The sequence below is a fragment of the Pongo pygmaeus genome, chromosome 8, assembly GCF_028885625.2.
Source record: "Pongo pygmaeus isolate AG05252 chromosome 8, NHGRI_mPonPyg2-v2.0_pri, whole genome shotgun sequence".
In the NCBI taxonomy this organism is placed as follows: Eukaryota; Metazoa; Chordata; class Mammalia; order Primates; family Hominidae; genus Pongo; species Pongo pygmaeus.
Window position 1 is genome coordinate 33,962,742 of NC_072381.2, and position 15,685 is coordinate 33,978,426.

The 15,685-nt window shown below is 39.8% G+C and overlaps 1 protein-coding gene and 1 pseudogene across 2 annotated transcripts in view; one reads left to right on the forward strand and one right to left on the reverse strand.

The window, feature by feature from the left end:
* Positions 1 to 15,685, reverse strand: part of ITGB1 (integrin subunit beta 1) — a 58,151-nt gene that overhangs the window by 31,375 nt on the left and 11,091 nt on the right. For both annotated transcript variants that reach the window (XM_054435294.2, XM_063669758.1), the window contains exons 2-3: positions 3,919 to 3,985; positions 957 to 1,042 (exon numbers count right to left, since the gene is read on the reverse strand). In XM_054435294.2, the coding sequence (XP_054291269.1) occupies positions 957 to 1,042; positions 3,919 to 3,985 (153 nt within the window). The remainder of the gene's footprint in view (positions 1 to 956; positions 1,043 to 3,918; positions 3,986 to 15,685) is intronic.
* On the forward strand, positions 8,200 to 13,689 carry LOC129044990 (GTP:AMP phosphotransferase AK3, mitochondrial-like; annotated as a pseudogene).

The window sequence follows — 15,685 nt, forward strand, 5'->3', positions numbered from 1 at the left end:
CCTCCACTGTTGCCAATGTAATCCCAACACACCACTTTTAGAAAGTACCATTAGAAAATTTTTGAAAAAAAACAAAACCTCTCATTTTTTCTTTCATGTGGTCAAACCACACGACATATATGACACTTGACCACTTAGGCGTACAAAAACAGGCACTTGAAACTTGGGCCCAAATGCCTGCATGAAAACAAAATCAATAACCCCTTGATCTTCTGATATTAGTTATTCATTCTGTGAATAAATTATACAACCTCAAAATGACTTCCCCTTACCTTCTCTTTTGATATATTCATTCATTCATTCATTCATTCATTCGACTCATTGAACGTTTAGTAGGCTTTGTGGAAGGTATCATATTAGCAAAAGTATAGAGATGACAAAAGTGAATAAAATCCAAACCCTAATTAACCTCAATAAGGTTATATTGGGATGCAAATCAGTTCCAGTAGTTTAACTCAAATATAATTAGGAAGGTTAATTTATACCTCCCCATCAAAAAAGGGGAAATCTGAAACAGTCAAAGTAAATGACTAGGATTTTTTTGAAGGTTCTCCAATAAAAATATAATATGTGCCACAAAGATGAGCTACAAATATATGTATTTTAAAATTGTTTAGTAGCCACACTAAAAAAAGAAAAAGAGAAAATTTTAACATTGTTATAACATTATTTTTAAATATACAAAAATTATCATTTCACCATTATTATTTATTAATACTAAGCCTTTGAAATCTTGTATATCTTTGAAACTTAGAGCAATTCTAATTTGTACAAAAGTGCTCAATAGCCACATCTGCCTAGTGGCTACTGTGTTGAACCACATAGCTCCAGACCATTAGGTTATTCAATAAGTATTGATTTACATAAAAATTAGTATGTGCTTCCCAAGGATACAGCACTGAGCCACACTAAATGACCAGAGAACAAATGGAAAGGACTTGAGCAACCTTACTTACTGAATTTGTGCACCACCCACAATTTGGCCCTGCTTGTATACATTCTCCACATGATTTGGCATTTGCTTTTAAACATCTATTTTCATCTGTCAGAAAGAAGAACAGAACATTTTATGTGAAGTGTCAGAGAGAAAATAATGAAAAATCAGAATCACAATGACAATGCAATACATATGTTAAATATTAATACTATGACCTAGTTACTGTCTAAACTAGACCTTCCCCAAAGAGAGCAGGATTTTTTAATTTAATTTTTAATTTTTGTGGGTAAATAGTAGGTGTATACATGTATGGGGTACATGAGATATTTTGATGCAGGCATACAATGCATAACAGTCATATAATGGTAAATGGGGTATTCATCCCCTCAGGCCTTTATCCTTTGTGTTACAAAGAATCCAATTATACTCTTTTAGTTATTTTAAAATATACAACTATATTATTATTGACTACAGTCACCCTGTTGTGCTACCAAATACTAGGTCATACTTATTCTATTTTTTTGTACTCATTAACACTCCCAACTTCCTCCCCACCTTCTCACTACCCTTCCCAGCCTCTGGTAACCATCCTTCTATTATCTTCATGAGTTCAATTGTTTTAATTTTTAGCTCCCACAAACTGGTGAGAACAATGCGAAATTGGAGACCGTGATTCTGGATCACCTTGACACTGAAGGCCACAGAGAGACGTAAGTTATCTTCCTTGTCTTCTGTATCAAAGACAAGACGTAATTCAGAATTTATCATTCTCGACTGTCATAAATGTCATGAGTTCTCTTAAAACTGGGTGAAGTATTATTTCTTGTCATTTAACTCCTACCATACCCACAAGAATCTTCAAGGCTTTCCCTTTGCTTTCAGTATGTTAAATAACTGAAAAGTCCATATTCATCTAATCCATAATCCCAGAATTTCTCAGGCTCTATGTTCAAAGTATGTTTTAGGTTTCTTTGCATCTACCTAAGGAAGAGTATGCCTTCTACATGGTAAGCGCTAATACAGACTGTCTCCAACGTATCTTTTCTGAGATTATAAACCCAGCATATGCTTCTTATAGAAAATCTGGAAAACACATAAGAGCATAAAGAACAAACTCACTGAATCTGTTAACTAAGAGAGGACTGTTGCTAACATTTTTGCCTATTTCTTTCCAGTCTTTTTCCTATGCAGATAAATAGCAAGGGGAAGCAAGCATATATATATTAATAGATGTATTATTTACATGAAACTGAGGATACACTTTATATATACAGTTGTACAGTTTTGTATACTGTTTTTTATACCTTAAGTGTTTTATTCTTATCATCACAAATTCTTTTTAAAAAGAATTAAAAAGCTTTTAATGATTATGTATTTCAATATGTGTGTACTCTATTTAATGCAGGACAAATTTAGTTGTTTCCAAATGTATGTGTGCACAGTTCACACATGCTTGCTCACATGCACATATAAACACCCCAAGTACACATATACACATACACTACATGCATATACACATGCTGATGATCTTATATATAAACCTTAGTACACATCTGATTATTTCCTTATAACAAATCCCAAAAGAATAATTATTAAGTTGAAGAGCATATTAACATTTCTAAAATTCTCTATACACACAAATTTCTATCCAAAAGTAATATACAGTTGACCCTCTGTGCCTGTGGTTTCCAAATCAGTGGATTCAAGCAACCACAGATCAAAAATGTTTGCGGGAAAAAAAGTGTCTGTACTGAACATGTACATACTTTTCTTCTTGTCATTATTCCCTAAACAATACAGTGTAAAAGCTATTTACACAGCATTTACATTGTATTAGGTATTATAGGTAATCTAGAGAAGATTTAAAGTATACAGGAGGATATGTGTAGGTTATATGCAAATATCATGCCATTTTATATCAGTGACTTGAGCATTTGTGGATTTTGGTATCTGAAGGAGGTCCTGGAACCAATTCCCCATGGATACCATAGGGCAACACTACTAATATAAGCTCCCACAAAATGGCAGTGTACAAATACCATTTTACCACATTTCCAACCAAAGTGCTTTAATGTTAAAAAACTGTTGCTCATTTAATAAGTGTAAATTAGAATATCAATTCAGTGGTCAAGCCTATCAACTGCAGGTTTTACATTGTTTCATATTTTTACTAACCATTTCTTTTATAATTTTGTTATGTGTTTTGCAAATTCTTTTGTTATGTTCCTCAGTTTTTGTTGGATTTCTATACACTTTAATGAAGTGGGACCTTTGTTTAGTTTCTCATCTTGTTTACAGTGTTCTGACACAATGTTTTTGTTATTGTTGATTTTATGTAATTAACTTATCAATACTTTCTTTTACAGTCTCCTGCTTCATTTTTACTACTTGTAGTAAGTCCTTCCAATCCTGGTATCAAACTACTCTACGCAGTGTAGTTTTTCAAGATTCAGAGGACAGAACTGCGTATCCATTATTCCAGATGTGGAGCCACATCTTTATAGAAGGGTTAAATACATTTTCAGCTTTATTTTCACTGCTCTCCTAGATGATGCCAACATTGTGCAAGACTTTTTTATCAAAGAGTGAGAATGTCTTCTAGAAAGTCTTTGTAGATAATAATGGACAGTTCATAATCCTCCATTCTACACATTTATTTCACTTGCTTCTAAATATACTTGCTTTTGCCTTCTGTTCACTTACACACTCTCGTGTTCTCAAAAGATCTTCTTGCAGTGTGTTCAATCCCTAGCATTTTAGTACTTCACCAGCCAACCTGCCTCCCATCATCCCAGGTGGCAGGGGTGAGGGGAGCCTGACCATGAAGGATCTTGACCTTTCTCTGAGTGACAGGAACAATTGCAGGGCTTCCAGAAGCAGCAGCATGATTATGACTTAGGTTCTCATATGAACCTAACTGGTCAAAGAGCAATACAAGATACGGAAATGAAAAGACAACTGAGAAAATTTTTTGTTTTTACCTGTTTGAGCAAACACACAGCAAATTGAACTGATCAGTCCAATCCAGAAAATCGGTTGTAAATTCATCTAAAATGTAAAATGTGCCTTATATTAGTTATAAAGAAATAAAATGAAAAATGCATTAAATAGAAAGTATTACCCCACTGTACCTTCTATTGCTTTTATAAACATGATGTCTCTCAAACCATTTCACTCCAGCCCCTCTCCACAGACTCTCGCCCATCTCCCCTCCCTAGCTGGTTCCCTCACCTTGCACCTACACTGCGAAAATAACTTCCATACCAGAGCCCCAGAATCCATTCGTGCCTTTCTCTAAAGCAAACCGATTATATTTTAACATTTAATTAACAGCGCTCAAAAAAAAAATCAGTGTTAGGTATTCCTCAACACCATAAAAGCTACCAACGGTCTCAGCCCACGGAATCTCTATCTCCATTATCTCCTACGGCTCCCAGGGGCCCAGATCGGCATATCCAGATGCCTCAGTTACCTCAATGCTGAACATTCGTTTTCAAAAACCTGATCAAGTCATCCCCCTGCTAACAATGTGCTTCATCAGTTTTTATTTCTTCAGGCTAAGGCCAACATCCTGCATAAGGCCCCAAATAGATTTTTGAGCTTGTTTTCCTATTATCTCTCTTTTTTAAGAAAATCAACTTCTGCTAGGAGGGGTGGCTCACACCTGGAATCCCAGCACTTTGGGAGGCTGAGGCAGGCAGATCACCTGAGGTCAGGAGTTTGAGACCAACCTGGCCAACATGGAGAAACCCCAGCTCTACTAAAAATCAGCCAGGCATCGTGGTGGGTGCCTGTAGTCCCAGCTATTCCGGAGGCTGAGGCAAGAGAACTGCTTGAACCTGGGCGGCGAAGGTTTCAGTGAGCCAAGATTGTGCCACTGTACTCCAGCCTGGGTGACAGAGCAGGACTCCATCTCAAAAAAAAAAAAAAGAAAGAAAAGAAAAGAAAATCAACTTCTATGCATGCAATAAGTAAAATACTCAGTTTTAATTTCCTAGAGTGTCCAGACCCCCCACCTCTCCCCCAACAAAAAAAAGAGGGCATAAGACAAACTGAAAAAGTCTTGTCTTCTAGAACCTCTAACCAAAAAATTAGGTAATATTCTATATATTAAATACAACTACCCCAACTTCCTACCATTAGGTACATATATAACTATTTTCTCTCAATCAAAGCTTTCACAATGATATGAATCTATATCTTTGATTGGTCAAAGATGGCTACGGCCACTGGTTGCTGACTTGATCCCTTAACTACTTACTGCTCTTGGACTAGCAGCCAGTCTAATAATTATATATAAGTATCTGTCCCTCCACAAGAAGAAATACTCAAAAAAGCAAATTTATATAAAAAAAGTTTAGGTTTAATCGTTATTGGAAAATTTAAATTAAAGCAACATAAGATGAACTAGCAAAAATAGAAAGTTTTTTAACCCAACGAAACTATAGCAGATGGCTGCGAGAAACCAATTGGTAGCTCTGTGAACTGATACAACTTTTTGGGAAATAATTTGACAATTTATATCAAAAACCATAAAAAATTTCTGGGAATTTACCCTAAGGAAATAATTAAATATATAAAAGGTGATACACATAGACACACACATTCGGTATAGTACTCTAGTATATTCACAAGAGCAAAAATGTAAATATCCTATATCCAATAACAGGGAACTCTAACTGCATCAAGTTTATGGACTATTAGTCATTACAATAATAAAATGCAGCAACATTTAGAGTTATAGAGGGCCGAGTGCGGTGGCTCACGCCTGTAATCCAGCACTTTGGGAGGCCAAGGCGGGTGGATCACGAGGTCAGGAAATCGAGACCATCCTGGACAACATAGTGAAACCCCGTCTCTACTAAAAATGCAAAAATTAGCTGAGTGCACACTCCTGTAATCCCAGCTTCTCGGGAGGCTGAGGCAAAAGAATCGCTTGGACCCGGGAAGCGGAGGTTGCAGTGAGCCGAGATCGCGCCACTGCACTCTAGCCTGGCGAAAGAGCGAGACTCCATCTCAAAAAAAAAAAAAAAAAAAAAAGAGTTACAAAATAATTTTGGATGTAAAGTACACAATGAGAAGAACATGACTTTCTCAAGGCAGAAGAAAAAAAGATGAGGGGAATATAAAAATAATACTAGTAGTGTCATATAATCTGAAGATAATAAAGAGTTATATGCACAATATAAAGACAACGAGGGCCATTTGTTTTTTAAACCGTTAGGGTCTTCTTTCTACTTTCTTAATGAAAACAACTGTAGCACAATTTAACTATGCAATTCTTTTTCTTGATAAATTTCCTTTAATATGAAAAAAGTTCACTGAATTCCAAGTTAACAATGAATATTTCTTTTACAGACCTCCATCTTCAAGGGCTTACATTCCAGGATGCTATTCCCCTGGCTCAGAGAGAATGCTTTAAGTTGTGCTCTGAGCACCCAAGAGAAAAGAGTTAAGAGTAACGTGAAAAGTCATCCACTTCTGCAATCGTGCTCAGCCCAGCAGGCTGTTATGCCTGAGCTTGACGTTTTGCTTACATATCACCTGTGACTGTATCCAAGAGACCAGCAAAATCTGAGTGTCACAGAAGTGTGAAATGTCTACCAAATTCACCTTTCAAGGCCTGTCTAAAAGGTTTAGTGTGTAATAAATCATTAGACTATAATTCTAAGCAAGTCAAATAATGTTACCACGATTTCAAAGCTATGACAACAGACACCTGAAACACTAAAAGTTCCTGAGGAAATGCACTACTGTGATGAATGAAGCATGCAGGCAGTTTCCACACAAAGGGAATGGAACAAATATTTGTTCCATATATGGACAGATACATGTTTCTTCATGATACAACTCAGGCTGTTTAATGATCACTAGAGACTGCTTTGAGAAATCTGTCAACATACAATTCAGACAATCACCACTAAGATGAAGTTATTAGGTAACAGAAAATGATTCCTAATATTCAAAGCCACACTACTTTAAATGTCACTGTCCTTTCCTTCTATAAACCTTGACAAGGCAAAAATCAACCTTCTGAAACCCTCGTGCCTCCGGAAGAGCTCCAAACCCAGAAGCAGGCGAAACAAGGCTTTAGTGTTGAAGAACAGCTGAGATAACAAGGCCAGCAGCTGGAAACAGTTTAAGGACAGATGTCAACAATCCTGCGACTGGCGAGGCACTGGCAAGAAACAGAGAGGCACTGCCATTGGCTAGTGATGTCTGTAAAAGGCGAGGCTTTCTCTCAGGGAAAGGGAAAGGCTAGAGGATGACTCCAATTAAGAACACAGAAGATGAAATTGGAAATCATCATTCTCAGTAAACTATCACAAGAACAAAAAACCAAACACCGCATATTCTCACTCATAGGTGGGAATTGAACAATGAGAACACATGGACACAGGAAGGGGAACATCACACTCTGGAGACTGTTGTGGAGTGGGGGGAGGGGGGAGGGATAGCATTGGGAGATATACCTAATGCTAGATGACGAGTTAGTGGGTGCAGCACACCAGTATGACACATGTATACGTATGCAACTAACCTGCACATTGCGCACATGTACCCTAATACCTAAAGTATAATAATAAATAAATAAATATAAAAATAAAAAATAAAATTAAAAAAAAGAACACAGAAGAGCTACAGGACCAGGAGGCGGAGAGGAGACCACAGTTAAAAGAGGCCTGAGGGAAGCAAGCCACAGACACCTGGACAGGAAAGGAGAGGCAGAGGGCCAGGGAGCCTCGCTTTCAACGCTGCTGGCCTTCCCTTCTACCGATACTGGGTGCCCCTGCACATGTGCATGGAAGGGGAAGGAACAGGCGCCCAAGTCCTACGTCACAAAGCTCCCAGGACAGCACTTCTCTAAGTGGGCCTAGAGAACAACTGCATTGGGTTTACCCGGATGCCCACCCTAGGCCTAAAATCCACAATCTCTGAGCATGGGGCCTGGACTCCAGGTGATTCTCATGCTGAGAAAAGGACCTGAAAGGGTTTCCTCCCAATGGCATTCCATATAAAACAGAGTATGAGGGGATAACAGGGAAAGATGCCTTTCAGATGCTGTCCTAATTCTAACGCTTGTCTCCTCTTCACGGTCAAAGACCTAGAAACAGTTGTCTACACTGGTCTCCATTTCCTACCTACCTTCCCTCTCCTCAACCCAGTACCTTCATGTGTCACTTAACAAAGAAAGAGCTCTGAGAAATGCGAAGGCAATTTCATCTTTGTGCAACCATCACAGTGCACTTACACAAACCGAGATGGTGTGGCCTCCTACACATCCAGGCTCTACGGTACAGCCTATTGCCCCTAGGCTACACACCTGTCCAGCACAAGACTGTCCTGAATACTGCAGGCAACTGGAATGCTGCAGTAAGCATGTGTGTATCTACGCACAGCTAGACATAGAAAAACTACACAGTAAAAGTACGGCACAAAAGATTTTAAAATTGATACACCGCTGTTACCATGAATATAGCTTGCGGGACTGGAAGCTGCTCTGGGTGACTGGGTGGGTAAGTGAGTGAGTTAGTGGGTGAGAGGGGCAAGTGAGTCCACTGCACAGAACACTCACTGAACAGGACATTACTGACATTACTATACACAGTACTGTGGACACAAACACACACACTACATTAGCCTAAGCCTGCACGAGCTGCCCGGATCAGGATCATCAATGTCACTGTCTTGCGCTTGCATATCCTGTCTCCAATGGCACATGGAGCTGTCATCTCCTAAAAGATCTCCTTCTTCGGGACCACTTCCTGAAGGACCTGTTCCTGCCTGAGGCTGTTTTACTTTTTCTATAAGGAGAGATACTCTCTCAAATAACAACAGGCTGGGGGCGGTGGCTCACGCCTGTAATCCCAGTGCTTTGGGAGGCCAAGATGGGCAGATCACAAGGTCAAGTAATTGAGACCATCCTGGCCAACGTGGTGAAACCCTGTCTCTACAAAAAATACAAAAATTAGCTGGGCGTGGTGGTGCGCACCTGTAGTCCCAGCTACTCAGAAGGCTGAGGCAGGAGAATCACTTGAACCCAGGAGATGGAGATTACAGTGAGCCAAGATTGCGCCACTGCACTTCAGCCTGGCGACAGAGCTAGACTCCATCTCAAAAAAAAAAAAATTAACAATATAGTGCAGTAAATATATAAAGCAGTAACATAGTTGTTTACTATCAAGTATTATGCACTGTAATTTAGATGCTATGCTTTTGTAAGACTGGTCTCATAGTCGATTTGTTTACACCGGCATCACCACAAACATGTGAGTAATGTGTTGCACTATGACACTACATTACTAGGCAACAGGTGTTTTTCAGCTCCGTTATAATCTTACAGGACCACTGTCGTGTATGTGGTCCATCATTGACCAAAACATCACTATGTGGCACATAACTGTATAACTGATGTCCATGCCCAACCATATATGTGAAATTACTCTTGCAAAGGAACTCTTTCTAGGCCTTACCTTACTCTCTGCATTCATTCGTTCATCACTCATTCATTCATAAATTTTTTGACTCACTACAATATGCACTTGAAGAAGTACATCAGTTTATTACCAAAGAATTTACACAAAGCCACATGTAAGACTATTTACCATTCTTTAACACACTCTACTCCCTTGAACTCTACTGGTTTCCCCCTGCCTTTCTGGAGGTTCCTCTTCAGACAACTCTGTCAGGTTTTGAGCCATATCAGGAAATACAAGGGTCATTGCTTCAGGGAACTTTCAGTTCAAGGACAAAAATACAAATTATTATGATATGATGGTTTCAGTAATAAACAAGGACACAGTGCACTGAGGACACTGAAATCTGCCTGGACAAGTTCAGAGGCATCAGGGACATGGCAGTGTTTCAGTTAGACCTGAAGGCACACAGGAGATGGGTGTGGAGAAAAGAGACAAGATATTCCAAGCAAAAGGCCTGCATATACAAAGCCATGAAGTCCTGAGGCGAATTATAATAACTCCTTCCTAAACTTATTTCTAAGCATATGCATTTCGGCAGCTCCCTGCAACCAAAATTGGAACTGTCTCACTTTTTCTCTCTTTATAGAAAAAAAGACTAGAAAAATGTATGTTTTTGTAGCTATACCTTGGTTGGTGGAATGAGTGATTATTTTATCCTTATAATTTTCTATTGTAAGTATAAATTATATTATCTTAAAAATCTTAAAATATCGAAGAGGCGAAAAGGAATCTTGAAGTATTTCTGAGACTTAAATTATAAGTTGGAAATAACAGGAACGAAGACCAAGCAGGCAGGAGGAGCTACGTTACAGAGAGCCAAATACCATCCATGCTAAAAGAGTTTGGATTCCATTCTATAAATAGGAGGGGAACTGAAAAAATTTGGGCAGGCTAGTAATACCTCTACATATACATGGCAGAAACTCAGTGGAGGAAAGGATAGGGGGCAAGACAGGAGCTGGAAGACAAGTACAGAATTTACTGCAAAGGTTCAAGTGAGAGGTGACAAATATCTAAATTCAGATAACAGCAACAAACAAGAAGACGAACAAACAATGATTAGAAGGTAGCTATGAGGGATCTGCTGCTTACTTGGAGAAGGAAGGATGGGAGAAAGAAAGGAATTTAGAATAATCATCATTTTAAAATAAAGAAGATGTACGAGGGAGAATGGGGTTAGGGGAAAAAATGAGGTTTGTTTTATTGTGAAATCTAGGGAAGATGCCTATTGGGAAGCTAGGACATGAGTATGGATCTCAGGAGATAAGAGTTAGAGACACAGACATGAGAGTTGTCATAATCTAGGTGCTAACTGAACTTATGAAAATGGATGTGATTGGGCTGAAAAGAATACTTAGGAAGAAAGGAGAACTAGGGGCAAACTTGAAGAGGTGAAGACACAGGAAAGAGAAAAGGTTAAGTGATGAAGCCAGGCCTCCTTGGAGCAAAAAGGGATGGCATCTGGAGCCCAAGGGGGTGGATCACCCTAAACAGAGACATGGTGCCTTTCTTCTAAGGCAGAGCAGGAGGTGAGAAAGCAAAGAGAGTTCATTCATGCACGACTGTTTTTTTCTGAAATAGGAAGAACAACTCTTAGGAAAAGAGGTAGGGCTTAGGGGTTGCAGAAAATTAGGAAGATGCAATGGGATTACAGTAAGAGCCTGCAATGGTGAGAGCCCACCAGGTATTGGACACCCTAATTTATACAGGCATATTTGTAACACTCATTTCACTTCTAACTATTTGCTAACATGTCTTCCCTGATGGATTCTAGGCTCCAAGAAAATAGGGCCTGGGTATATCTTATTTATAGCTATTGCACCTAGAAATACTTGGCACAAAGTCCATGCTCAAAACTCTTTGCTGTTAGGCTCATGCCTGCAATCTCAGCACTTTGAGGGGCTGAGGTAAGAGGACTGCCTGAGGCAAAGAGTTCAAGACCAGCCTCGACCCTGTCTCTCTCTTTTTTTTTTGTGGGGGGAGACAGGGTCTTGCTCTGTCGCCTAGGCTGGAATACAGTGGTGTGATCACATCTCACTGCAGCCTCAACCTCCTGGGCTCAGGCAATCCTCCCACCTCAGCCTCCCAAGTAACTGGGACTACAGGTATGAGCCATCATGCCCAGCTGGAGATCCTGGCTCTACAAGAAAGTAAATTAGCCTGGGCAACACAGCAAAACTTGGTGGAGGTGGGGGCCAGGGGAGGGGGCCATGAGTCCAGGAGTTGGAAGCTGCAGTAAGCTATGATCACACCACTGCATTCCAGGCTGGGCAATGGAGTGAGACCCTGTCTCAAAAAATTAAAAAATTAAAAATATCTTCACTGAACCATATTGAATTGTATGACATTTTTCTCTGACATTACTCAGAAGAATGTCTCAGAATTACTTAATGTGCAGAACTTCTCTAAACAGAAAAGTGTTACTATAGATATCCAAGTGACAACTTAAATTTTCAATTACTTTAAGTATATAAGCCAACTTAAAGATAGATATAAAATGTCTCATGCTCATGGCTCTTATACATTATGAAACCAAAATTAATTTCCAAGTACGAACATAGACGCTGAAGTTATATTACTGGGTTATAAGATGGTCAGCCAGATAAACTAAATGTTTATTATTAACATGAAAGCACGATTTTTTTTTTTTTTTAATTTTGTAGAAATGCCCAAATCTCTGAGAATACCTCCCATGGTCCCTCAGACTCCAATTTGGAATCACTAAATCTATTACCTGGTGTGCAGGGCAGGTGCAAGAGGAAAGGTGGGGATGGGGGGCAAAGAAGGTGCAGTGCTACCAAAAAGTTAACAAGAGGAAAAAGTCAAAAGACCAGACATCACAACCAGGGAGGTGAGAGGAGAGGGGACCATGGAAACAAGGAAGTGAAAAGAGCTGGAACCTACGACAGTTAAGAATTTACAATTTCAGAGACAGGCAGTCTTGGGGGAAAAGGCCTGTATTAAAACTACAGTACCAGGTCATTGTTTTAGCTAGGGTTCTGTCCAAAGCAGAGCCTGGGAATAGAACTGGTGTGCAGGCAGTTTATTGGAAGGTGATCCCAGGAAAAGAGAGAGACACTTTGAAGACAGTGAACCAAGAAAAAGAGAAAAAGCCAATACAAAGATACTATCTTTACCATACTGAGTACCTGGGGGCTTGATCTTGTGGAAAACTTTTGAGAAATACTTAGAAAGTCTGTCCAGTGAAAGTCAACAGGGAAATGTATCAACTCCAGTTGCATAGGTAAAAGGTCGCCTCAAGGGGCACTAACCCCCCTAACACTTCTAAGAACTACAGTGCACGTGCCCAGGGACAGACAAGAAAGCTGGTTAGAGGAGCCGCAGGGGAAAAAGCAAAAGAGAGGCATCTGAGGCAGCATGCAGTCAGCCAGGAGTGAGCCACCGACTGTTCCCAGCAGCACCAGCTGGAATCAGAGGCCAAGAGGATGCGAGAAAGACACACAAGGTTTCCAGTACAGTGACCAATGGTGACTAAAGTTGAGAGACAAGAAAACTGCTAGACCAGAGTTCAGGGAAGGCCTGGGAGCCACAGTCCCAGCCCACTAGCAGCGCTGCCAGCTGGCTGGGCCTGGGCGGCAGAGCAGGTAAGTTCACAGGCTGGGCCAAAGCCCTTGTTCGGGTGCGGCGTGGGCCTTGGTCTGTAAAGGGGCGTCCACGCGGCAGCAGCCGTGATCATGGGGGCCCTGGGCTAGGCAACAGCAGTAGTTGTCACGCGTCACCAAACACTGTGAAGCACCTCTCTAGCGGAGACCTGCTCCGGGATCAACATGCTACGGGGCACAGAAATTGATGTGTTAGCTAATGCTTTCATTGACCAAAGGAAACTCATCCGAGATGATGTCATGACTCAGCTCGCCCTATATGAGCTGAAAAATCTCACCTAGTATAGCTAGCTGTTGGGTGGTTTTCCATGGACACTTCCACAGGCAGAAGCCCTAGACAGAGCTTCTTAGACAGACAGTGATTAGCCCGAATGTGCCCTTTGAGGTCATTAAACAATACCTTACTGCTCGCTAGATTCATCCTGCCAGTGGCTGAGTCTTCAACATTGAATTTAACCCTCCCAAAACTGTGGGCACTGATGATCTGACTGGGGATCCTCTCATTCAGCATGAGGATGATAAACCGGAGACGGTTATCAAAAAACTAAAGGCTTATGAAGCCCAAATAAAGCCAGTCCTGGAATATTACCAAGCTTTTCTACAAACTAAAGTTCCACAAAGAAGCCAGAAAGCTGCCATTACTCCATGAGGAGAAATGTGTGTAACTAGTAAGATGAGCAAACCTCCTATTCCTTGCATTTAAAAACTGCTTTTCCTAAGACTTCCAGTATGTATGAATTCTTTGAAAGTTATACTACTTTTATTTCTACTGATTTTATTCTGGATACTGAGGATGTGCCAAACGAGTCAGATACTAAGATTAATCTTTTGAAATCATCTAGTGTGTTTTATCCAGTCACCTGCAAAACCATCAGAGATGTCTTAACTTTTAAAACACGTTAGAGCAAAATTAAATGAACAATTGGTAGTAATCTAACTTTTTGTTCATTAAGATTAAGTGGTTGATAGGCCGGGTGCGGTGGCTCATGCCTGTAATCCCAGCACTTTGGGAGGCCGAGATGGTGCATCACGAGGTCAGAAGATCGAGACCATCCTGGCTAACGTGGTGAAACCCCGTCTCTACTAAAAATACAAAAAAATTAGCCGGGCGTGGTGGCAGGTGCCTGTAGTCCCAGCTACTTGGGAGGCTGAGGCAGGAGAACGGCGTGAACCCGGGAGGTAGAGCTTGCAGTGAGCCGAGATCATGCCACTGCACTCCAGCCTGGATGACAGACCGAGACTCCCTCTCAAAAAAAAAAAAAAAAAGATTAAGTGATGATAAAATGTCCATATTTTTTGGGAAAGTTTTAAAAACTTACATGTCATTTGGGGAAAGCATCTCATCAGAAATTTTTGCATAGATTAATGCCAAAAAAGACATTTCTAGCACTGTGGAACATGGTGATACTACATAAAATTCCAGAAAAAAAGCAACTGGAATCACAGATTTATTGTAAGATACAAATTCACTGCTGCCTTTACATTAATAAATGTATAAGCTAACCATATAAGCTGTATTTATTTTGTTGTTAAACATACTTTCAATTTACTCAGAATTTTCAATTTGCTATAAAAATGTATCAATTAACATACAGAAAAATATTACTTTAAGATGACTCTTCTTTTGAAAATACATATGTATTGAGGGTTATAATTTTTGTCAGAAATTGACATTACAAGTTCTTGGATAAGCACCAAAGGTGAATGAATTTTCAACAAAATATAATTGAAATCTATGTTTTCAGATGTTACTCGGGTTAAGAAATGTGTTTTAGGATCTACTTGCCAGTTTCTCTTTTTGATCCAAATATATGATCTGCCCTGATAAATAACAAGTTATTATACCCCTCCTCCCAAAAATAAAAGAGAAAACCTATGGAATTATATGAAGTAAGCATACTTTGACATTAGTAAACAGATCAGGCATGCCTGGGGAATGCTCCCTTGGCATAAACAGCAATCAATCATAATTAGTAAACAAGGTGGGCCAATAAAAAGAATTTACTTGATAGGTTAACAAAGACCAAAAAAGTGAGTTTTCTGAAGGAGTTCTTTGTTCCTGATCAAAGAAATTGATACCTGCTAGCATTCACTGCCACCTTATCTTAAGGGGAAAGAACTCTACTGGTTTCATCTGAGCAGCCATTTAAATACTGGAATCTAAAGTGATTCCTCAGTGGGGCAACAAGGATGGCTGCTGATGTACTGTGACCTGGTAGGAGAAGTGGGGCATATGAGAGGAGGAGGAAAAACCCGACCATCTTCCACAGCATATTTACTCTTACTTTGCTTGGTGCTAAAGCAAATGAAACAAGGCCTTGTATAAGCTGTTATTAATTGCCTTTAAAAATCTGTCCTGTTTTTCTCCAGGTACTTAAAACACAAGTGCCAATAAGTGGTTCGTATGTATTTTTGGGGGGGGGGGAATTTATTTTCCTTTTCTGCGGGTATTTCAAAAATTCATCAATCTTTCAAGATGAACCAAGGTTTTTTAAAAGAATTTATAGTAAAGACTTCCTTTTTTTTTTTTTTTTTTTTTTAGACAGTTTCACTTGATCGCCCAGGCTGGAGTGCAGTGGCGTGATCTTGGCTCACTGCAACCTCTGCCTCCTGGGTTCAAGCAACTCTCCTGCCTCAGCCTCTGA